At 44.1% G+C, this 25,888-nt stretch overlaps 1 protein-coding gene across 1 annotated transcript in view; it reads right to left on the bottom strand.

Moving 5' to 3' along the window:
- The window catches only part of BRINP1 (BMP/retinoic acid inducible neural specific 1), a 123,790-nt gene extending 98,270 nt beyond the window's left edge, over window positions 1-25,520 (bottom strand). The window contains exon 1 of the mRNA XM_008698837.2: window positions 25,176-25,520. Within this exon, the coding sequence (XP_008697059.1) occupies window positions 25,176-25,393 (218 nt within the window). The 5' untranslated portion in view covers window positions 25,394-25,520. The remainder of the gene's footprint in view (window positions 1-25,175) is intronic.
- Window positions 25,521-25,888: the final 368 nt, after the last annotated feature.

The following is a 25,888-nucleotide window of genomic DNA, read 5'->3' on the forward strand; positions in this document are numbered from 1 at the left end:
TCGAGCCCCACATCAGGCTCCTCCACTATGAGCCTGCTTCTTCCTCTCCCACTCCCCCTGCTTGTGTTCCCTCTCTCGCTGGCTGTCTCTAACTCTGTCGAATAAATAAATTAAAAAATCTTTAAAAAAAAAAATCATAAGCAAAAGAACAGCTGCCATCGTCTCCTTCTTCATTAATGTAAATATCAGCATGGCACCCAAGTGGAGACACCAGTATTGTTACCACCAGCAAAATTACCATCATTGATCCTGGTGATTGCCAACGTCACAATCACCAGCAACTTTTCCCACCGTAAATCATATATCCTCTGCACAGCTGAGAGCATCAAGAATGCCATTACCATCATCATGTTTAGCAAAGAGTAACAAATTTAATGCATGCCTACCATGTACTGGAAATATGAAGAACGAAGAGTACAGCCTTTGCATATATGACATTTTGATGTAGCTGGGTAGACAAGATAATTGACAATCCACGATTCTGATTTTAAATGCCAAAACAGTGCTGTTTGGTATTTTGAAAGAACAGACAAGCCTGTAAGAGGCCACACATAAGAGAACCAGGGGAATTCATGGGGCAGGAAATTCTAGCCTTATGTCTGCCATTAGTGCATGAATAATTATGATGTCATCTAACCACTCCCAACTCAGTTTACTCAAGAGAAAAAGGGAAGGAAGTGCTACATAGACTTTAAACCCTTTTCCAGGCCTTAAAATTCTTTGAACACTTGACTTGCACTTGGTTGGCTGCATTTTTTCCCCCCAAATAGCCAAATAGTCTGGTTGATTTCACCTTGAGGAAATCAAAGGTAAAGAGAAATTTGAGATAGGAGGGATAAAAAAACCCACCTTGCGGATCTCAATTGATTTCTCTCTCCTCTCTAGGGATCCACTCTTGGATTATTCCAAATGCTCAGTTTACAGGGTATGGAGCACTTTAGTTTTAAATAATTCACATGGTGCTTTAAGTTCTCCCTTTTGAGAGTGTTCCATCGTAAGAGAGACTTGGTTGCAAGGAAGAGTTCTTGAATAACATCCTTAATATATCATTGCAAGATGAAATTTCCTCATTACCCCTGCTCAGAGCTGGTTCACATCTTTTACTTTTATTCCGCATGCTCTTCGGGGAGTTGACAGCTCTAGATCTGAATCCTAGCTCTTCTCATCATTGTCTGTGTTACCCGGGACAAGCTCATTAACTTCTCTGAACCACAAACACCTCATTGGTAGAAATGGTACAATCGCATCTCTGTGGTGGAGTAGTTATGGTAATTCGACTGGTGACATATATCAGATCAAAGAACTGGACATAAAATAAGGCAACATAAATGACCTACAGAATCCTACAGAATCCTACAGAATCCTACAGAATCTCAAAGGCTACCAGGGCCATGGCAGTAATGGTCAAGTATGTAAGCACCTGCTACACTGTCTCAGTGATAGAGTCGGAAGGGAACAGCCCAGACATGGTGCCAGTCCATGGCTGATTTGCACAAATAATGGCAAAGGTTTACCAGACTTAACAATTTTTCAAGAACAAACAGATACCTTAGTTTTTCTCTGAAATCTTCCTCTAATCTTCCTTTTTTTTTTTTTTTTTTTTTTTTAAATCAGAGGCCCATGATTCCCTTTAAAAATTCACTATGGGCCAAGCAAAAACATGTCTTGTCTTTGGGCCAAGCTTTATACATTACATTGCAGAACCGGAACAGATGGGTGAGTAGTTGTTAAATGTCTGGTCTATTTGCATGCAGGGACTTCTTCCCACCATCCTTCTTTCTTCTCACCTCACCTGAAGAGATTCATTTAAGGAGGACAAATAACTTCAACCTCCTGGGAGTTTTCTGTAAATAATTCACTGTGAATGATGTCGTTAGTGCGTGACTCTTAGAGGCCAAATATAGGTGGCAACAGTTACCACTCAGTACCTTTATTTTTGCCTGACTGTTATTGTTGCAGATAACTTTCCCATACCTCAGATATAAATTGGTGCCCCGATGCACGCAAGATATAACGGGAAATGCTTTGGAGAAAGAATGAAGGACCAGTACGTGAGCCTTGACCGCATCAACTTATAGGCTCCTTGTGATGGGAAGGCATGGAAAAGAGTAGCAGAAACACAATGAGAGAGCAACCTGTCTTTCAGCACTCATTTAAGTAAGAAACAACCAATGAGTGCCTACTATGTGTTCTGTATCAGAGGTCAGACAAAGGCTGGGAACAGTAGGCTTTGGGGGAGAACCGTGGTAAATCTTAAACAGGATACCACCATGTGTCAGCGGTATCTTCAGGAACGTGTGGGAAAGGGCTTCTTGCTCAACCACACAGCCTTAGCATATAGCACATAGTAGGTGCGCAAAAAACATTTCAGTCAAATGAAAGGAGGTGAAGGCACCAAGGAGGAGGGATCATTTAAACCAGTTTTTTGGACTCTGAATACGGAGAAGAAGGAGAAAGAGCAAAAGAACAGGATGAGAGAAAGCACAAAGGCAGGGCAGTGTGAATGAAGGTCAAGAGAACGGTAAGCAACTGGGTGTATCCATCCTTGCTTTTGTGAAGAAATAGAATAGTAAGGAAATAATTGGAAAGATGAAACTATTTATATCTATAAGTCCTGGAAGCCTTTGAAGATGACAGGGAAGAAGGAAAGTATGATCTGATCTTTATCTTAGGAAGCCAGTGAAGTCTGGCTGTTCTGTGCAAGGGGGACATCTAATTAGTTGACTATGGCGATTATGGTACTGAGAGAAGCTGACGGCATGTATTAGGGCTAGGGAATGGAAATGAGAGGGTAGAAAGGAGAGATCAGAAACTTGTGTTTGATGACCCATTTGATATGTGGAAAGTGAGAAGAGAATAGTGCCTCTATTAATCCGGCTGAGAATCCTCCTTCAGCACCTAACCACCATAGATAAGAAGAGCAATCACATGTCCCAAGAGGTCCTCATTCTAAGTTCTTATTAGCTCAGAAACCTAGAAGAACCCATGTATTGGCCAATAATCCATTGACATAAGTCAGAAGACTAGTGTTTTCTATCCCTGACTAACCTGAAGGCTTCTTACAATCCTTTCATCTTAAACTCCCTGAAATTTGATAATTTCTCACAAACCATTACAATCACCTAATACAAGCCATTACTATCCCTTGCTTGGGGCATTCTGATAGCCCCTTTATTGGTCTGAGTTTTACACTGTAGTTTCCCCTAGTGGTTGATTCACCCACAGTAATTCCTTAACAAGTAAATCAGCAACTCTTAAGGCATCAGAGAGAAATTGTCAAGCAAAACCTCCTACAGATAACAATTATAACCAGATAAATCTAAAAAAAAAAAATAAATAATAATAATAATAACAGCATTACTTAAAGATAATGGAAAATACCCAAAAGCAGACAGAAGCCATAGGAGAATTTATTCTTGAAAAACTACAACTGGAAAAGGCAAGAATTGCAAGTCTCCAGCTTCCTGGCCTAAGGTGTTCCCCAGCCCCAAGGTAATAAACAGTGGTGGAAATCTGCAGCCTCACAGGCCCTGACAGCAGACAGCAGAGGTCAGGAACAGAAGAGCAGAAGGAAATTACAAGGGAGAATCTTGCAGCAAGAGAACTGCAAAAGGAGTGAGAACCAAAATCTGAGTTAAAAACTCCCCCAACAAGATGCTGATGGCAAAGCTACACAAGTGTAGGAGAGACCCCAGGGGAGCCGGTGAAAGAGGAGGCAGAGAACAGAAAGGAATCTACCCATCAGTTATAGAAAGGCACAGGGTGAGATCTCTGTTTGCTGCTTTTTAAAAACCGAGTGTCTATCCTAAATGTGCACTTTGGGGGGTGAAAGGTGAATCCTTATGGGCTTGAAGTTTCAGAACACAAAACCAAAGGTAGGCAGAGAAGCTGAAAATCAAGGGGGATAGCGGGAATCCTTAGAAACAAGAAAACCAGAGAGACAGAGAGAGAGAGAGAGATTCTCTAAATTGGAGTATAATCTCTCCCCAAATGTTTGGCTGACAGCAAAACTGCGGAGGCATGGAGAAGATCTGCGGAGGACCAAGTTGAAAAAGAAGCAGCTGGAACTCATGAAAACAAAGCAGGAATGTCAGTGTCTGCATACGATAGCTGAGATACAATTTTGTGGCACGAAGTCCAGGCAAGTGAACTGCATACTATAACAACAACAAAAACAACAGCAAATGTTCAGAAGAAATACGACATAATCCAAAGATACTGAGTCATAGTATTTATGATGTTCGGTTTTCAACCAAAATTAACTATATTTGCAAAGAGAAAATATAGTTCATAAAAAGGGGGGGAGGGCAGACAATAGAAACAAACTCCAGACAAACCCTGATGTTGGATTTACCAAAGACTTCAAAGCAGCTATTATAAATACGTTCAAAATATTAAAAAAATACATTTAAAAGATTAAAAGAAATAAGGAAAAAATAAATAAATAGGCAAATAAGAGAAGTGGAATCTACACATAAAAAAATGGGAAATTCTAAAGATGAAAAGCATAACAATTGACATTTAGAAGTTCCTTAACATAGACTCAACAGCATAATTAGGTGACGGGGAAAAACAGTAAATTTGAAGATAGACCATAAGAAATTATACAACCAAATGAACAGAGAGAAGAAAGGTTGAAGAGAATGAACTGCACCTCAGAGACAGCAAGCAATCAAAGACATGGTAGAACGAGAGAGAGACAAAACGAGAGGAGAGAGAGACTAGGGAAGAAAAATATCTAATAAAATAATAGCTAAAAATTCCCAAATTAAAAAAGCATTAACTTACACAAGGCAGATAAAGCTCAAACAGGATAAAAACAAAGGCATCAACAACAACAAAAAACCCTACAGCTAACCTCACACTTAGTGGAAGAATGAATGCTTTCTTTTCTAAATCAGTAACAAGGCAAGGATTTACACTTGCAACACTTCTATTCACCATTTTACCAGAGGTCCTTGCCAGTGAAGTCAGGCAAGAGAAAGAAAGAAAAGGCACACAGACTGGAAAGGAAGATGTGAAAATCTTCACAGATAGTTGATTGTGTATGTAGAAAATCTTAAGAAGTCTACAGGAAACTATCAAAAGTCATTGGTGAAGACAGCAAGGTAGGAGGATACAATATATAAAACTCAATTATGTTTCTATATACTACGAATGAAAATATTTAAAAATAAAATAAAAATTAGAATTTTATTTACCATTCAAAATTATGAATGCTTATGATGTGGGAAACAAAGGAAAAAGGAAATGTAGTAAAATTAATGTCCTTATAACCTGCAACCCACTGGCAAATACTTGAGATAGCCAAAGTATAACATTCCCCTAGGAAACTCCCAACTGTCTTAATGTTAATGCTTTGCTAGAGGGAAAAACAACCTTAGCTTGACAACAGCAAGGCCTCTGGTATCCTGAGGATCTTCTTTAACACATAAAAGTCCTTTTAGAAACCTTCCTTTTTCCTTACTTCCCCCAACTCCCAAGTATATCATCAGCCATTCTTCACAAGCCCAGTGCAGCAGCTCTTTGGGCTCACACATCCTGACCGTCCCGGTGCTTTATAATAAAGTCACCTTTTTATACCAAAGACATCTCAAGAATTCCCTCTTGGTCATCAGCTCCAGACCCCAACAACACATTCCAAATACTACATGACTAATAAAGTATGTTACAACACGTAAACAGTGGTGACTGCAAAATATTACTGAATACGATCAAATATCTAAATAAATAGAAGCAATAAGCCGTGTCCATGGATCAGAAGACTTGTTGTTAGTAAGACGCCAATTCTCTCCAAACTTATATACCGACTCCCAATCCGATTTCTAACAAGTATCAAGAGACTGTAGTAATGGTGTAAGGAATATAACACAGAGTTCACAAATAGAGTCAATTGATATTCAAAAAAATATCTATGCAATTTAATGGAAAAAGGAATGTCTTTTCAACAAATAGAATTGGAAACAAATGGATATTCCCATTGCGAAAACAAAATAAACATCGACCCTTCCTTGACACCATACACAAAATTTAACTGAAATGAATCATCCCAGGTACCACAGGTTCACATGAAACTATGCCAGACGCAGTTATTAAATCTATGACCAAAAAGGGTGGGCAGCATTGCCTTGGCTCATCCTTCTGCTTTCATTCACCTAGTTGCAACCTATTGCAATTTACATGTGCATGATCAAGTGGGATTTGTGAATTCTTTATCTAGCTTTAGCCAATCCTCCTGAAATGGAGAAATAGCTTTGAGAGTTTCTTGCAAAGAAACTACCAACTGAAGCAAAGATCAATGATACAAGCAAAAAAAAAAAAAAAAGCAGAGCTAGTATTTCTCCTTTCCCTGGGTTAAGCTCTTCAGTAGTCCCAGTACAAAGTAAAAAGTCATGACAAAACAATTGTATCTGTCAATTGATTTAAAATAACCCCAAAGACTTCTGACATAAGTGTTTATATCCACAATTGCTAATAAATACATGGTAATTAATGAACTAAAATAATGTTTTAAAAATTTTTAACTGTTTTTATCTATTCCTTTATATTTTTTAAAACGTCTACGTCTATGCTTGTATAATAATAAACATTAAATATTAGTATATGTTTATAATATGTCAACGAATATGGGGGTAGGATTTTTTTTAACGATAAGGATGCATAATCATGAATGATCACTGACTTAGGAAATAGGTGATGGGGAAATAAGATAGGAAAGACGAAGTTGAAATAGGGAAAGTACACGAATTGGAAGGCATATACAGGAGAGAGAAGGGTGATGAACTGGATATGTGAGCAGCATATCAAGGAGAGTGAAGACACAGATTCTGCAGTCTAGAATCCTAGCCCCTTCCCCTATTAACTGTGTAATCTTGGGCAAGCTAATTTCCTCATTTACAGTATGGTGCAACAGTCACAGGCTGGTGAGAAGAGAAAACAATATAACCCATGTAATGTGGTTAACATAGAATCTGAAACATGGTAAACATTCAAATATTAGCCATTACTATAAAATTATTATTGTTATTACTATCTTTTATTGGGTAAGGAAGAGGAATTACATGAGCATATTGTCCAACCTTCTGGCTTCAACCTTTGACTGATGATGGCCCCATTATCTGAGACAGAGAACACAGGAAGAGAAGTAGATTGGAAAAGAAGTGGTAACATGAGGATTCTGAGATTTCATGAAAAAGTCCAGTGGAAATATCCAATTGGTGGTTTGCGGAAAGGATCGTGGAATTTGGAGGAGAGATAGAAGTTTGGGAGTTGCTGGAATGTATGTGATACGGGAAGACATAGGAGCGAGTGTGATTACCCAGGGAGAACAGAAGGAAGAGCACCATTCAACCGATAATCTGGCAGAGGAGATAGCCATACAGAAGACTTAGATAAAACATCAGAAATGCAGGACTGTCCCGTAAACTGCTCATCAGACACTCAGAGCCTCCACTCATAGAACAGACACCTTAGAAAAATTAGAAAAGGGTGTTCTCTCCAATCAGGTAAATGACAAGACAGTATCCTTTTTAGGCATGATTATGCAACCTTGGGTTGTCAAGGGTATCCAAGATCAATGAAGCCAATTTCCCACTTGCGCTTACATTCTCTTTCAGTCAGATTATGTTAATTAGAAGCACTTTGGTGAGAAGAGAGTGACTGCTCCCTCCCATCTTCTAGCAATGGACCATTAAAAATTTCTCACCTGGAAAGCTGTTTTCTAGTAAGCCCCTACCAGTTCTCTCTCTGGAACCAGCCCACGAGGAACTGTCTGATCCCCAGTGCAGGCCCTGTATATGTAATTTCACAAGCTGCCTGCATATAAGAGCTGTTGGTCCACTGCCAGGGACTACCTTCTCCGGTTCTCTCGGACAGACAGGCTTCCAAGTTACTACTGAAAATCTAGCACCCACTGACAAGTGCATGAGGATGTTAAGAAATCTGAAGATGTCTTTCACCTGGCCTTGTCTTCCAGAAGTAGGTGGGTGGAACTCAGCAACAGAATAAGATCCAAAAAAAGGAAGAGAATTATACAGTAGACTGAAATAGAACGGCATAATACATACAGCTAAGCATCTTCTCTCTACCATCCTCCATCCACAAGAGACAGAAGGAGCTCTGCCCTTAGCGGTGGTGTATTGGTTGTTTTTTAATGATACCACATCGATCTGCTAATTTTAAGAAAACAATCTTGGAAGAAATACTTCATATGCAAGTAATGAATCATGGAACATTACATCAAAAAGTAGGGATGTACTGTATGGTGACTAACATAATAAAAAATTATTATAAAAAAAAAGAAATACTTTATTCCCAGAATCCGGGGATGACACTTGATGCAAGTTAATTTTCGCATAACTTTGAAAGGCCAAGGGACCCATGGAACCATACCATGTAAGAACTGTATATGCCGGGGCGCCTGGGTGGCACAGCGGTTAAGCGTCTGCCTTCGGCTCAGGGCGTGATCCCGGCGTTATGGGATCGAGTCCCACATCAGGCTCTTCCGCTATGAGCCTGCTTCTTCCTCTCCCACTCCCCCTGCTTGTGTTCCCTCTCTCGCTGGCTGTCTCTCTCTCTGTCAAATAAATAAATAAAATCTTAAAAAAAAAAAAAAAAAGAACTGTATATGCCTCTTTGCTCCTTCTTTCAAATACCATCCCTGGAATCCTTCTGCAGGCACAAGGTAAAGTCCTCCATGTTTGCAAAGCTCTTCCATTCTCTCTTAAAAAGTATTGGCACCAGCATGAAGGACACGCCGAAACTGAGTACCAGAGAAAAGAAGGGGCTCCTCAAACAAAAAGGCAACTGTGGGCCAGTCACCATGAGCACTGAAAGATGAGTCAGAAGGCTTGGATGCAAGTCAATGTTCCACCACTTACCAGGCAGATCACACTGCCCAGACATTTCGCTGCCCCAAGCTTGGGCTGCCTCGTCTTCAAAATGGGATAGTGTTACCTCCCTCATATGGGAAAATGTCTTGTGAACTTTAAAGCATTACCTATAGAGGTATGTTTGAACCGGAAGAAGCAGCGCAGGAAGGAAAGTGCAAAGAGGAAAGGAACAAGGAGGAGGAGAAATGAGAATTATGAAGGATTAAAAAAGAAAGTTTCCCAGGTCATAAGATGATTGTGCAGAACACAAGCTCCTTGGTTCCCAGGGCTGTTCTCCTTTCACAACCCCCACCCCCAACCCGCCAAGGACCCTGCCCAACTGTGCAACCTTGGGCAAAATACTTCTGTGGGCCTCCATTGCCTCATCTGTACAATGCGGTTAAAGACAGCAGCTGTCACATAGGATTGCTATGAGGATCAAATGGCTTAATAAGGCTAGGAGGTTATGCAGTTATTAATATAGTCAGTATCACAAACTAGTTTATTAGTCCAGTCTGTGCGTGCTTTTATTTTTCAGTGTTGTTCTTGGCTCTGGAATGAATTCCAACTGGATTCTGTTAGGGGATTCCCCCATTATCCTATTCATTTCAGCTCAACTTGCAACATCAAAGGCAAGGAGATTCTGCTGCCAGAACGTTCTCCCGTTGGAAGCCCTCCCCCTTCTTGATGATGGTGATGATGATGATGTAAGGGCAGGCTGGGCTGAAGCTGTTACAGAGTGAGGACTCCGTGTCTACGGTAAGTGCAATGCAATCTACATTTCCCTTCTGCTGACAAGCATCCCAGGCCTGGGTGCCCCGGTGCCTTTTCGTAAATCAAAAGAATATTGAACTCATTATGTTCAAGCACAAGTTATCCTTCATCGGTCAATTTGTCTGGGTCAACCGTTCTCGCACATTTATTCTGAACATCTAAAAGATAGGACATGCAATGGTCCGTCTCCAATATTACAGCTGCCGTTCATTTTGTTATCCTAAAATGATACTCTGAAATCGGGCCATTCACACGCAATTATTAGGTACCAACGCACTATCTTGCATCAGAGCAGTGGAAGGAATCCAAAGTCAGTCCCCGGGTGCCAGTAAACAGGAACAATGGGGCCCGTGTCTACACGAAGGTGCTGGGTGTACCAAAGCACATTTACTTTCACTTTCTCTTTTGAGTTTCACATCTACAGCTCTGTGGGGGATGTAAAGATTTTAAGTTCCTCAATAAGGAGAAGAAAATTGAGGCTCAGAGAGGATAGATCATTATTCAAAGATCTAATGGAGAAAGAAAAAAGCCTCGAATGCAAATCTTCGGTTGCAGATTGAATGATCTACCCGTCCTCCGCCTCCCTTTTTCCTTATTGTGTTCAGTGACGAACTACAAGCTGTTCTCTCCTGTACTGTGAACACTGCAGCACCGGATTTGCACACTGTGTGTTCACCCCAAGTTCTCCCTTCTTTCCGTGTGTCTAGTAGCCAATATCCTCAGCATCTCGGCCCCCTGACCTACTCCATCCCAATGAGCTCCACCCCTCTCTCCCTCCTCCAGCCCCTTCTTCCACCCATGGTTACTCCTAGAATGTGTCATTTCCCAAAGCCCCTCTAACTCTGACATATCACATGAAAACATTCCAGTCTTGGACTCGTCCATCCCAACAGCTGCTCTCTACCTCTTCAAGACCTCCGGGCCCGTGAGGATCTCCTTTCCCTTTATCCATAATCTTCTGGCTTCATTTCTTTCTGGATCGACTTAGATCCAATAATCCATCCCTATGTTTACTTTTGGCCACTACTCTTAACTCCTTTACCCAACTGTTCTTCCATCTTGTCCCCCTGGAAAACCCCTACCCTGTTTGAACCTACATCCGCCATCTTTGCTCTTACCTCGAATGTTCAGTTCTTAGGAGAACAATAGCGCGGTTGCCCAGACTACAGTCATTATCAGTGGATGGTTAGCAACCTTATCAGAGCCCTCAGCACTTCCTGGTGATCCTTTTGTATTTTCCTAATCAGATCCTTCTACCACTCTGCAGACTAAAGATTTCAAAACACTACAAACTCTTCTTGGCACTCCCCAAGGCCTTCTTGCTCAGAGATTGGTCTTACATCCTACTTCACAAAGAGAACAGAGGCCATCGGAAGTCCTTTCAAATCCTGAGTGAAATCAATAGATTTGCACCCACACCCTCTCTTCCCTTTCTTTCTTCCTATTTCAGCTGAAAGCTGCCCCTCCTTTTGCCTGGGTCTATGCTTTACCTCCCTCCCTGCCTCTTCAGGAACTGCTCCATCACAAATAACCCCACTCAGACCCTCAGCCTCAGCCTCTCCCTTTCTTAAGGGTCGCCTCCCTTACAATCCAAAGAACAACAACAAAAGCTCTTCTCTTTATTCCACATCTCTGCTCCCTTTCTTGTTATGCTTCTTTAAAAAAAAAAAAAAAAGTCTGCTTCCTTGCTTCTCACTTACTTCTCGACCCACTGCAATCTGGCTCCTGTCCCCAACATTACATTTAAACATCTCTTGCCAAGGTCAAGATTTTAAACACAAAAGGCTATTTTCAGTTCTCACTTTATGTTCTCCATCAGAACCCAGGGCCCCTGATTACCCACACCTTCCTTCTTAAAACATTCATTTATTTGAGCTTGCGTGGTACCAGACGTCCCTGGCTTTCCTCCTATAGCACTGGCCAGTCCTCACCTTCTCAATCTTTTCTCTGCGCATGTTAAACAAGCTCCCCTGAGGAAACGCATCCTTACGGGGCCACCTGCAATGACTATCGGTAACCTGGTGGCTCTGAATACTGTCGTTTTTTTTTATCCAAGGGTCAGAACCATTTACACAACTGCTTACCAAGTCTCCATTTGGATGTTACAGCTAGTTTAAGTTTAACACTTGCAGAGCTGACACATCACCTTCAATCATACACAACCCCAAAGTGTCCTGGCCTCGAAGGCTGCCTATCTTGATGAAAAGCACCACCGCCCACACAATTGGCCAAGTCAAAAATATGTCCCTTCTCTTTTTCCTATTTAACCTAGATCCAGAGACTCAACACTTCAGGTATGAGTTTGCCACGTCCCTTGCTTCTGGAGTCTTCCCTGCTTTTCAACCTTCAAATTCCAATATTGAATCTTCCATCTCCTTAAAGTATCGCAATTTATAATTTCATTTATATGAAATTCTTGAAATGATGATATCGTAGAGACAGGAAACAAAGTGGCAGCTGCCGGGGGTTAGGGACGGTAGGGGAGAAGGGGAAGGGGTGATGATAAAGGGGCAGCACAAGAGACCTTTGTGATGATGGAACTGCTCTGTGTCTTTGATGGTGGTGGTGGTTACAGGAATCCACACATGTGATAAAATGACTCAGAATGATACACATGCATTGTTCCAATATCCATCTCTAGGTTTTTTTTTTTTTTTAAAGATTTTATTTATTTATTCGACAGAGATAGAGACAGCCAGCGAGAGAGGGAACACAAGCAGGGGGAGTGGGAGAGGAAGAAGCAGGCTCAGAGCGGAGGAGCCTGATGTGGGGCTCGATCCCACAACACCGGGATCACGCCCTGAGCCGAAGGCAGACGCTTAACCGCTGTGCCACCCAGGCGCCCCCCATCTCTAGGTTTTGATATTATATTAGAGTTATAGGAAACGTAACCATTGGGGAAAACTGGGTGAAAGGTCCATGAGACCTCTCTGTATTATCTTGCAACTTCTTGTCTCTTTCAACATAAAAATTAAAAAATACATGGATCTCAAATCCTCATTGATGCTATTTTAGTCCAAGACACTCTCCTCTCTTACCTGGGGCACTGCCACAGCCTTCTATTTCCCTGCCATACAGTTTGCACCCTCTCTCAACTTTTCTCCATCAATCCATTCTCTCCATTTTAGTAGGAGTCACCTTTCCTTTTTTTTTTTTAAAGGATTTTATTTATTTATTTGAGATAAAGAGAGCACAAGCGGGGGGGGGAGGGACAGAGGGAGAAGGAGAAGCAGACTCCCCACTGAGCAGGGAGCTGGACATGGGGCTTGATCCCAGGACCCTGGAGATCTTGCACCTGAGCTGAAGGCAGATGCTTAGGCGACTGAGCCACCCAGGTGTCCCCAAGAGACACCTTTCTAAGATGACAACGTGATATGCTCTGCATCTGGGCAAAATCCTCCAAAGAGCTCCCCACTGTCCTTAGGACCTGGTTCCTAACTTGTGTGCTGAGAAGCTACAGAGCACCCTGGCAAACTCACGGGGCACCGGGGAGATTACAAACGTTCAAGAGAAATGAGAGATACCTGACATTTATTGGGCATCACAGAAACTACCAGCCTGAAGTGGTTTACAGTTTCAACATTAAAACACATCCTTGCCTTTCATATGTTATACCTTCGTTGTGGTGGGTTTTTGGAAAACTACAAAGTACTGCAGAAAAGTGAATGAGGAACAGGAAATGAGGGCGGCAGTATCCGATTTCGAAGTTTAAGAAGCAGATACTGTGGTTATTTAGGAACAAAAAATCAAACTATTGCTTTTTCTTTAGGTTTGCACATGCATCATTTTTCAAGTGGCCACTAAACTTTTGGGGACATAAATACTTCATTAAGCTGTTCAGACCTAACTACTCAATAAGCACAATTAGGATTTCCCTGGCCTCCAGGAACCATAACAAAATCACTGAGAGCATCCTGAAATAAGAAAGTGTGGAAGGCATCATCTTAGGATAAATAAAGTGCAAAGTGTTTTCTATAACATACATCGAGCTCCATGACCCAACCCCAGACTCACTTCCCTGGCCTGCATGCTAACATTTTCTCTGCCTGCGCCTCACAGTGAATGACTGCAGACCCCAGGACAAGGCTGTCCCTTTCTGGGCAAGACCTCAACACACACACACACACACACACACACACACACACACACACACAACTCTGCCTTCCTATACCTAACGCCTACTGTCCAGATCTCAACTTAAAAAAAGAAAGAAAAGGGGCGCCTGGGTGGCACAGCAGTTAAGTGTCTGCCTTCGGCTCAGGGCGTGATCCCGGCGTTATGGGATCGAGCCCCACATCAGGCTCCTCTGCTATGAGCCTGCTTCTTCCTCTCCCACTCCCCCTGCTTGTGTTCCCTCTCTCACTGGCTGTCTCTATCTCTGTCGAATAAATAAATAAAAATCTTAAAAAAAAAAAAAGAAAGAAAGAAAAAATCCTCTTCTTCTTGAAACCCTTCTTTATAGGAGCGCTCCATGTTAATCTTCTTCCCCAGCACTCCTAGGAGGGAGGGATTTGAGGCCATAGCCTCCATCTCCAGCCCGCTGCCTGCCGTGCCCCTAAAGGCGCCGATGAGTATTGCTTTGTCGGCATCAGGGGCTCACGCAAGATAGAGACTCTACCAATATATGTCAGTTTCGTGCACAGGTGAGCAATTCCTTCCCAAATCAGACAATTCCATACCATTCAGCCATGCCAGAGACTTCCAGACCACTGGTACTCAGTTTCTTCTTTCTCACACAAACCGCACCCTCCATAAATGTGATCTAAAACGGGACGCCATGCTAGAGTCACAGAGAGGATGTCACGTGTGCTCAGGGATGGAGGCTGCACCTTGCGGCCCTTCTCTGAACCACACGCCTACAGTTTGAAAAACAGGAGAGTTACTCCCCCCACACCCCCTTCTGAAATGCCGCTGGTGGCTGGAAGGTGCTTGGGTGAAAAGCCAAGCCTGGGAGGGACAAACGTCTCCTGAGCATTACACATCAAAGACAACCTGGAGGGCACCGAGCTGCGGGAACTGGAAGATGAGATGTAGCAGACGGCTCCCATCACCTGGGCTGATTAATAAATGAGACGCTTGCAAATCACGGGACATGTACTGTTTACAGGAATCCGTGCACGCTGATGGCTTGAGGCCACCTTGCCAGTGTGTAGGCCTCTGGATCCCTGCTATAGGTGCCTCGGGGCATCAGAAATCTTTCTGTTCCTTTTTACCTTCCTCCTAACAAGCGTCCTCTTAGTCTAAGCATGGAACCAATGCTACCACCCTAGGGCACCTAACCTACAGGGCACCGAGATCGAGTTTGCCTCTTGTTGTTGGAGGTCTCCTGCAAACCCTCTTGGAGTCCCTGTTGCTGAATTTCCAGGGAACAGTGCTTCAGATATTTATTTTAACTACTAGTCCTCAAGCACTTGCTCTGTGCTAACTATGATCATGTGTTATCTTCTTAAATCTTTGCAACAATTACGGGATATATCCCCATTTCACAGATGGAGAAGTTGAGGTCAAATGTTTAAGTAACATACCCAGGACCTCGCAGGTGGGAAATGGCACAGCCAGGATTCAAATCAAGGTCTGCGTGAGTCTTAAGACTTGCAGCCCATTGCTTAGGGATAGAGACTGGCTTAGGTTCACAGAAACTTAGATACTGACTTGGGGCTGGAAGTTTCCATGGAGGTTTGCAGAGGTTTGCAGAAACAAGCCAGGTACAGATAAAGGGAGGGATGCAAAGCTTTCCTCCAAGCCAGCCTGGGAATCCACCACTAATGAGACTCAGTAATTCTTATGCCCAGAAGGAAGGCCTTTAGAGATAAAGAAACTGCCTGGAGGCAGAAGCCTGGGTATTCTGGTTCCTTTCATAAGGGATACAAAGGTATCCAGCAGCTGTCGAACTGTACATAAAAAAAATGCATCCTGCCACAGGGTGCCAAGAATGGAATTGGGGCAGGTAGGCCTGGATGCAGCCCAGGAAGGGAGCTGCCTGACGGGTAGGTCCGGAGCAGCTCTGTCGGTGGCATGGAGTTGTACTTGGGAGTTAATGAACTCCATCTTTATTGTCTCTGTCTTGGCTCCAGCCCTCCCTTCCTCTCCCTTGAATTATTGCCACCGCTTCTGAACCCTTCCCTCTTACTCCCTTCCACGCATTCCACCCGCTGCCGCCAGAGCGATATTTCTAAATGCATTATCAGCCCAGGTCAGTCTCCTGTTTCAAACCCTTCAGCATTTTCCTGTTGCCCAAATCAGGAAAGGCACAGGTTCTAACATGCTTAATCAGAGCCCATGGCCAACTCTGAGAAGCGAACAGCACAGCTGTCCTCTGAGCTCCAAATGACCACGATTTGGACCCCAAATCCATGTTTTTCAGACTGGAAGGCGCCCTCCACTGGTGGAGGCTGAAATCACTTTGGCTGGTAGGGAGCCACATTTAAAAAAATAAATGAATCAGGGGCACCTGGGTGGCTCAGTCGGGTGGGCGTCTGCCTTTGGCTCAGGTCATGATCCCAGGGTCCTGGGATGGAGCCCCACATGGGGCTCCCTGCTCAGCGGGGAGTCAGTCGGCTTCTCCCTCTGCCTCTGCCCCTCCTCCCCTGCTCCTATGGTCTAGCATGCACACTCTCTCTCTAATACATAAATAAATAAAATCTTCTTAAAAAATAAATGAATCAGAAAGGAATAGACAGTATTAGAATGGAATAGAAAATATCACTTGTATAAGTTTAAGTATTTTTTCATGAATTTTCATTTCAACCGTATATCTATATCTATGCCTCTAGGTGTATTAAGTGTCAATGTAAAAGTAAATTTAAGCATGACTTAGGGTTAAGAAATGTAAAGACAAAAGAAAGAAAAAACACCACTCTAAGTAAGGGTCTAGTAATATTCCGACAATTAGTAGAGTTTGAGTTTGGTTGAAACCAGTTTGCCATTCCACATTTCTTTTACTATTGCCTCCCAGCTGCTATCCAGCCTTCTGTCCTACATCAAAAACATACGCAGGCACACACAAAGACCTATAGATCTAGGCTGCCTCCCGCCTCTTGTTTTCGCAGGCACTGCTCTGTCTGCCTGGGCTGCTTTTCTCCCGACTGTCTCCTCACAAATTCCTACTCCTCCCTGAAAACTGAGTTCAATACCCTTTCTTCTAGGATGCCTTCTTGGCGTATGGAGTCTAAAGCTGCAAGACTTCTCAATCTTCTCCCAAATTTCCCCAGTCCTAACGGTGGCCAGGCTTTGCGTCCGTCGCTCCACGTGAGGGAGGTGTGCAAGCCTGCCCATTTTCACACCCTGCTCCTGACTGAAGCTGGACCATGGCTCGGCCACGATTGAAGCAGAGTAAGGTTTGCAGCTCACGACGTCAGTTCCGTAATGGCATGGGAGCAAAGAGGTAAAACACGGCAAAGGTACCAATTTGGTAGCAATAAAGCTATCTATCGTTCTTGGAAGTGGAAGATCAATTTTAAATAATCAACACAAAACATCATCTTTGAATTGATGCTAAGTGGCCCAGGAGATGTTTGCAGTATATCTTTCCCCACAGCTCTCTATTCCGGGAGAACTTGAGCAGAAATTTGGGTTCAATGAGGGATAATGAAGGGGGAGGGGACAGGGTATTGGCTCTCACCAATGACGTCAGCTGAAACTGACAACTGTAAACCTGAGACACTGTCCCGTTCTCCTCTTCTTTCATGCCTACTGGGCATGCTCTAAAAGGGAGAAAAAGTTATCTGTTAACCCACTTGGTCCAAACTGGTTGTTAAGGACTCCGGCCCTGTGTAGCTGAACCCGGCAATGGAGCCTAAACATCTTACTTCCTAGGGAATTCTGTAGTCAGAGGAGAAACCCACTGGATCTCCCAGATCTCCTGAAGGAATGGGGCTGGTTTTTTCTGGAGAGGAGAACCGATTTCCCTTAAATACTGCCTTTCTGCAGCGGGAAGCGCAAACTGATTCACTTTTCTAAATGCATTAACTTCTACTCTGGTCTGAGGCCATGCCTTAAAACATGCAAAGTCCCTTCCCCTTTGGTCCCGCAGCCAGACTCTTTGGGAGCCTGGCCATTACACTGATGCCTATATTGCAACCATTCCAAGTCAGACTCACGAAGACCAAAACCTAAGACTATTTATTCTAATATCCTTCTTACTACCCTTTTTCCTTTTTTTTTCCAAAAATACTTGCTCTCGAGCAGAATTTCTCACCCTCCACACTACTGACACTGTATGTCAGATAACGCTTTGCTGCGGAAAGCTGTCTGTACATTGCAGGATGTTCAGCAGTGTCCCCAATTCCCGGCCTCGCTCCATTAAATGCCAGTAGCGGCCTCCTCCACAACCAATTGTGACAACCCAAATCCCTCCCCCGGACATTTCTGAATGTCCCTTTTTTTTTCTTTTAAAGATTTTATTTATTTATTTGACAGAGATAGAGACAGCCAGTGAGAGAGGGAACACAAGCAGGGGGAGTGGGAGAGGAAGAAGCAGGCTTCCAGCGGAGCAGGGAGCCCGATGCGGGGCTCGATCCCATAACGCCGGGATCACGCCCTGAGCTGAAAGCAGACGCTTAACCGCTGTGCCACTCAGGCGCCCCTGAGTGTCCCTTTAGAAAGCAAAATCCCCCCTGATTGGCAATCATCTCCCCAGGTCAGTGGTTCCCCCTTCTAACCTAGACCAATTAAATCAAACTGTCAGAGAAAGGACCAAGGCATCGGTATTGCTTAAAAGCTTTGCAGGTGAATTTACAGTGCAGCTGCTCTTTGCAATAGTGAATCAAGGTCTCACCTCACTCCTTGACTGTGGCTCTGGCCTCTCTTGAAGTCCCTGTCCCTATCCAACAGGCGGGAATGCCAAACTCAGGAATAAGAAATAGTAGCACAGAAATTTAGGAAATGCGAAGGGAAAGACAAAACAAAAATAAAGAGAGGGCTACTATTTGTGACAGGGAAGCTGAAACTGCTGATTCCCTCCCTCTCAAACATAAACCGGGGTCCAGCAGGCTTAGACTAAAGTGTTCAAAGCGAAAGCTCGATGAGTAGGGGGGCTTCCTCAGCCAAGTGCCAGCTTTCCAAGCTAACGAAGGGTCCCTTTAAGCGTGCTTTGACACAAGCTGGTGTCCAAAGGAGAGACACTCAAAGCCAGGCAGAGCCAGCAACTCCTTGCACCTGCTCTCCAGAATTCCAGTACCTCTGAGAATAAGAGGTTATGTGGTCAAAGAGATTTGGATAAGTACTGTTAATATATATGTTATGTATATGTATATGTATGCATAGAAAATTTGGGAGGCAATGGTTAAACACACAGGCTCTGGACTCTCCTTGCCTATGCCATGCCCCACTCTCCCAGAAACCAGTTCTCCGTCCTTGGACAAGTTCTATAAACAGAGAGAATAATAAAACTTACCACACAGAATGGTTGGAAAGATCAATCAGTTGGAATAATGTATCCACCGTATGTTCACAGTGGACACTGGGTAAGCTTTCAGTGTTAGCAATTCACTTATCATCGTTACTGTTTATTCGACTATGGGATCTTTTTTTGTTGTCGTTCCAGAAAACATCTTTTAACATCGCACTTAACTAGAGTTCCATGTAGTCAACTTTAAGCAATGCCGATTTCGACTGCATTTTCCTACACTAATAGAGACATAACCCTTGCACCATGTGATATTAAGATTCTCTCCGGAATCTGGAGGTTGGTGGCATCAGGCTCAACCACCAGCATCCTGAGGGGAGCAGTGGTGGACTTCTCCCTTACTGCCACTTGTCTCTAAGCTCCTTGAAGGCAGGCCAGTCTACCTTGTACTTTATTGGTTCCCCAGTGCCCAGCATCTGGCAAATCTCAGTACCCAACAGATACTCTCGAATGATTTCTGGGTGAGGACCGCATCTCATTCACCTCGACAAGACCATCCACGCCCCACCCCCCGGCCCCATTCAGTCCGCCAAGCAGCTTGACCACAAAACCTACTGTGGATATTTTTGTGAAATACATCAGGGAATCATTAGGATATCAGATTAGAACTGAGATTCATGCAAGTCTGAAATAAATGTGCAAGACAGTTAGGCAATCAGACTTGGTTTCCCAAGATTTGATTTACACTCAACTTTCAGGCACTCATTTAGGGCTCAGAGGAAGGCACACCAGGAGCCACAAACCACTTGCTCAGCAACCTGCAGGGAAAACCACTCAATACGAAACCACCTCTCATGTAACTGCTACATCTTGCAATTACCGATGAGCTCAAAGTCAGGAAAAAATAAACAGAAAATAAAACACAAAAAGACAGGAAACAACTTTGGACCAAACTGACCTTTTTTTTTTTTTTTTAGTAGCAACTATTAAGGGACGGAACTGACTTCTAAATTATCTCCAGAACAGAAAAAATAATTTCTAGGAATGCCATCAGCCATCCGAGGAAAAGGGGTAAACTTGGATTTATACAGGTCCCACAAAATTCCAAGCTCTAAATGTTCGATAGCGACGTTACTTCTCCCCACAAGCACACAAGGCATTTCATAAGACCCCCATTTTGCTACTAAGAAGCCTGAGCCTCAGAGAGGTTGTAATTCTCCCAGGGGCAGGGGGAGTTTCTCAGTATTTGATGATAAGCCAGGTAACTAAAAACTAGAGAGAGTCATGACAGCATAAGGTAAGGGCTCCCATGGTGGGGTCTCAGAGACCCGCTTCTAGTTCCCAGCCGAGCCACTGCTCAGACCTGTGACTTGGACAAATGGCTTAGCCCCTTGGGGCCTACGTTTTCTTATTCATAACATGGACAATAATAGCATTTCCCTCCCAGAATGGCTGTGAGTATTTAATGACTAATGCATGTATGGGCTTAGCAGAAAGTGAAAATCAATGATTTTATTCGAATGATGATTTAGAACCTTAATGAAAAAAAATTTGCAGATAGAAGAGCATTTAAAGGGCACAAAGCATTCTCACGTGAACTTTCCCTCATTTGACCTGGTGGGTGGGACAGACATCATTATCCCTTCCTACAGAGGAGAAAATTGAGGACCTGAGCACTTCCTTACCCATTCCTATCCGTGCAATGCTAACCGTGTGCTTACTGATTTTTGTTTTGCTTCTGCCCTCTACCTTCAACTCTGAGTTTGGTGGAGGAGGAGGTGGGACACTACTACTAGTGCATGTGTGTTGTGTTGTGTGTGTGTGTGTGTGTGTGTGTGTGTGCACTTCATTGTTTACTCCTGGTCATATCCGTATGACCAAACCATAGCACAGCTCACGGCATATGAGCGGTGCTAAATTCTATGAGTGAATGATGCATGAATGTATTGGCCCAGGATGAGAAAGCTAGAAAGTGACTCCAAAATAAACAATTAGCCTGAGTCTCCAGACTCCAGGTCCAGTCCTCTCCACTATCCCAGGCAATACCTTCAGAGGACAATATTTCACGGAATCGTGGTCTTTCAAAAAAGGTGAGGTTTTTCAGAAAAGGCGAGGACCTTGAAGATCACCTTGGCTAAGACGCTCATTTTACACATGACGACTCAGAGGCTCCAAAATTCCATTATTTGGGGCAAGAGCATGCATGAAGGAGGCAGAAGAGGTGGGCCAGCGCCCAGGTTCCCTGACTCCTGGATCAACAACGCTGGCAGAGGCGCGCAGGAAATCGGCCAGCCTGCATGCGTCAGCTCAGACTGAGGCATGACAGAGCGTGTGTGCCTCGCGCACCTAAACCACTGCTTGTACACATCTCGTTGCTTGGCTTGTGAAGCAACCTGAGAAAAGGCTTCTGCTGGGATGGAACGGGAAAATTCCCCTCCTTGCCGGGGGCACTGACTCCCCGTCCTGAGTCTATAAGCTGAAACCAGCCTCTGTGTGCATATGCATGAGGAAAGAAACGGCCTTAACCCACTTATGTGAGGAGAGGAGACCTCCCCTCAGACTCTTTCTGAAGCTCCCAGATCAGCCTGGGGCCCAGCTTGAGTGCAGGGTGCGGGCAGCTCGGCCACAGCTGGAGGGCTAGGGCACCTCCTTAAGGCTGCCTGTCTAGCACAAGACAGCGTGGCACGTTCCTGGGAAAAGCCTTGCTGTCACGATGCACATGTCGAGTGTTTCACGTGCTAGGTCTACACGAGCACGCAGGAAGACACGCTGGAAACCACCGGAAGACGTGCGCTCATGTTTCAACAAAGCAGCATGCGATGAGGACAAAGTGTCACTTGACAACTGCCCGCATGAGCATGGCCTAGTTGGCTCTGGCTCTGGTCTGAGCCTGGCCTGGAGAGGCACACGCGTCTCTGGGTCCTTATCTGCGTGTGTGTCCATGTGCCGATCAGGACAGGAACCCCACCCGATCTTTGCACGTAGTAGGTTCCGAGTCCATGTTGATGGTATTAATGATCTCCCAATTATATCTATCCTGCACTTTTTTCTTTGTAGCACTTAGTGTGTGTTTGTGTGTGTGTGTGTGTGTTTAATTAATGTCAGCCTCTCCTAGGAGAGCAGGGACCGTGTTTGTTTTACTCATCATTGTATCATCTGCCCCAAACACAGTGCTGGCCCTCTAGCTGGTGCTTAATAATTATTTGAGGATTAAATAAAGAAGGGAAGGAAGGAATAACTAGATGACCAGGGGCCTGACTTCTGGGTCGAACTCCATCATTTAATTAACCACGTGACCTTGGTTAAATCTTATACTTAATTTTAGAACTAGAAAGCATCCTAGAAATCAGCCTGTTGGACGACAGCACTTGCTTTAGCAGTGGGACCCAAAGGAAAGCATATGGAGCATCAGAACATGAGAGCAGAAGAGTGAGACCTTCGCTTGTGTCAGTGCTGTGTAAGGCCGGGGGATCCTGCCTGGTCACCCCCCCCACACACACATTGTGCCTGTCTTCCCACACTACAGTGGCTTTTATGACTTCTGTAATCGATCCTCAAGATTTCAGAGAGGGTAGGCTGAAAACCACTGATGTATATCAAGGCTACCATTTGATGGGTGAGGAAGGTGGGATCCAGGAGGGGAGGGAGTTTGCCTAATGTCACAAGACCGGTGCCCAGGAAGCTGGAGTTAGTAACCAGATGTCCCGGCCCCCAACCTCATCAACAACCTTTCCCTTCTTAGCTCTCTCTAAAACCAACCCCAAATGTTTGCAAAGTGGCTGTGAGGAAAAATGTTTGCAAGAGCCCTTCCAGAACCTGGAAACACTCGATGTGAGGACACCACCCCGGGGGACCAGCCCTGGGGGCTGGAAGGAGGGCCTTGGGATCAGGCAGGTCCGTGTTTGGATCCCAGCTCCATTCTTGACCACATGGACGAGCTGGGGCCATGCACTTAGCCTCTCCAAGTCTTGGTTTTCTGATCTGTAAAATGCCAAGGCACTGCTCACCTCACAGAAGTTGTTGTGAGGAGTCATGACATCCTTTCATGGCCCATGATAAGTGCTCAGTTAAAGCTAGCCACTGTTGCGTGTTCCATGTCTGCGGTTCTACACAGGGCATCCATGTGAGTCTAGGGTATTTGAACAGTCATCACAAGCATATGCTAATCATTCACCTTGCACGATAGCTCCCTTCTAAACCCAAGCACAGCCATCATGTTAGCACAGTACTACTCATCTTCAAGCCAACGTTTCCCCAGGGTCTAGCACAGGGGCAGGCCTGCGGCAGTTGCTAAGAAACATTTGTAAATAATGAATGGATGCCTTTAGTTCTATCATATTCCTCGGTGTGGTTATGGATTTATAGTCAGATGTTGCTTCCAGTCCAGGATCCATCATTTTTTGACTGCATGACTTTATTCAAGTCAGTTATCTTCTGATCTTTAGAACGGAAATGTGAACCCCTGTCGTCCAACTTGAAGGTGTCCTCAGGGGCTCACATGGAAGCGAAAGCCAACGTGTCAAACCAAGATGTAATCGTTGTCTGACAAAACACAACCAGGATAGGATACCTGGTTCTCTACCACGTGTTCTGCTCCCTTAAATCCTCTGTCTCGACCTGCATCTTTCCCGGTACCTGGGAAGTCAGAGACCAGTGTGTTCTGTCGAGTCATGAGGGAGTGCCCACGTTTGGCTTATGCATTTTCACAAAGAGCAGTGGCTGTATTACCCCAGAAATTACGCCGAGGATCCAACTTCGAAATGAAGTAGATAACTATCGTTCTTAAGTGATTTAGGAATAGTTCTCCCAAGGACTGGTCTTCTGAATCAATAAATACATTTTAAAATTCTGACATTTTCTTTTGAAAGAAACACTCCTTATTTTTCACCCTTGCTCTCCTTCCCCCTTTCCTGCACACCCCATATCCATGCTCCCTTGTATTCCTGCTTTCCATCATGCCCAGAGGACCTTCCCCCAGTAACTCTCTGATCACTCAGCACCCTTCAAGGCTCATCTGTGAACTCTTTCATAGAAGGAAACTTGCAAAACTTCAGCCACTATTCAAAGTAGGATTTGAATACTCAGCATTAAGTCACATCCCCAGTCTACACTGCCACAAAACGTGCAAGGGAGACATGCCCGTCACCATAACGAATACATAGAAGACTTACGACCTAAATGCGTGCCTTCCCAGATGCAGGTCAGGGTCCTTTCCTCCACCATGCTTCCTGGTTCTCCCATTCTAACGGGCCCAGAAGGTTAAGGGCATACCCTTGACCTTAAAACCAAGACTACACCTCTAGAGAGTTTCTTGCATTCCTCAACTCATTTAAGTCCCCAACATTAATTGTGTGCTTCTGGTACACGATAGAACAAAAATCACTCAAGGGATCCAGAAATGAATTGCATATAAGTCCTGCCCTCAATGGGTTTCTAATTCCATGAGAAAGAAACACAAAGATGCACTCTAACTTCAGATGGTTTAAAACGAAAGAGATAAAAGTGTAGAGAGCTGGGAGATTATCAAGGAGAGAGTGAAAGAGTAGAATGGGGAGAATCTAAGATGGTTTCAAAGAGGAAAAAACTTGGGCTAAGTCCTTTTTGGGTGACTGGCATTCCAACAGGCCAAGAACCTGCTCGAGAAAAGCTTGTTCATTGAGTGTCCCTACCTGGTTCCAGATGTGTGCATATGTTTGGATAGGAAGCATTTGTCAACAATACTACCTATATCTGATGTGGCTGATTAAACATTCTGTGACTGTGGATGCAGATAAAACAGGGTCTGAACCCCAGGCCGGCTGCGTACTGTCTGTTGGACTTCGGGCCAATCATTGCACCTTGCTGAGGGTCAGTGACTTCGTGCGTAAAACGGAGAGAACAATTAGAATCTACCTCCGATGATTATGACAAAGGCTTAAATGAGAAAGTGTAGGCCAAGTAGTAAGCACCATCCATGCCTGGTTCACAGTCAGTACTCAGTAAGCGTCAGCTCTCTGCTCTTGTATCTGTCATCATTCATCTCTTGTGCAAAGTACAAAAACAAGGTGAAACAACGAATAATTGTTTATGATCCCTCGGCTCCAGTGTTCCTCCATACAGCGAGACCCATACCCACGCCTGACCCTCAAGAGCACTCTATGAATGAAAGGCACAGAAGGCGAGGACAAGCTTAACCCAGGTCTTACCTGTATATTTTATATCTGGTTGTAAATCCTTGACGGTGTCTTTCCACAAAGGATAGGTAGCTCCTGGAGTGGTGGAAAGGCCCCCTGTCTGAAATAAGCCAATCAAATTCCTTGGAGACATGTTGGTCTGTCCCAGCTGGTTCCTGGTGGGAGGGCTGCACTGAGATACGGCCCCATACAAACAGGAAGTAGAGGAGCTCAACAAACCTCCAGTTCATGCTTTTCTGCCGGCCTTTTTCCTCTCATTCTTGCTCCATTCTGTGGAGTCCTGAGGAGAAAGAATAAAAAAAAAGAGAGAGAGAGAGACAGAAAGAAAGAAAAAGGAAGAAAGAAAGAACAATAAAGAAAAGGAGACAGGAAAGGGAGCGAGAAAAAAAAATAAACAAAATAAAAGGAAGAGAAAGACACAGAAAAAAAATGCCATTAACACTCAGTTGAGTGTGGTAAGATTTACAAAAACCAGGATCATTTCTGGTGAAGAGCATGGGATCTCTGGAGATCTGGGCTCACAGTCCTGCTTTGCCAATCTCGCATCGTGTGAGCATGGACCAAGGCTTAGCCTCGTAAAGATGCAGCCTCTTCACGGGCAGAACAGAGGACGGGCTTCGATGCGTCTGCCTTGGCACTTGTCACATCATAGCTGTTCCGGGCAAACGTGTTTGAAGAATGAATGAAATGAATGGAGGCAGAACCAGAGTCCCACATGACCGGGA

The sequence above is a fragment of the Ursus maritimus genome, unplaced genomic scaffold (assembly GCF_017311325.1).
Source record: "Ursus maritimus isolate PB19 unplaced genomic scaffold, ASM1731132v1 scaffold_17, whole genome shotgun sequence".
In the NCBI taxonomy this organism is placed as follows: domain Eukaryota; kingdom Metazoa; phylum Chordata; class Mammalia; order Carnivora; family Ursidae; genus Ursus; species Ursus maritimus.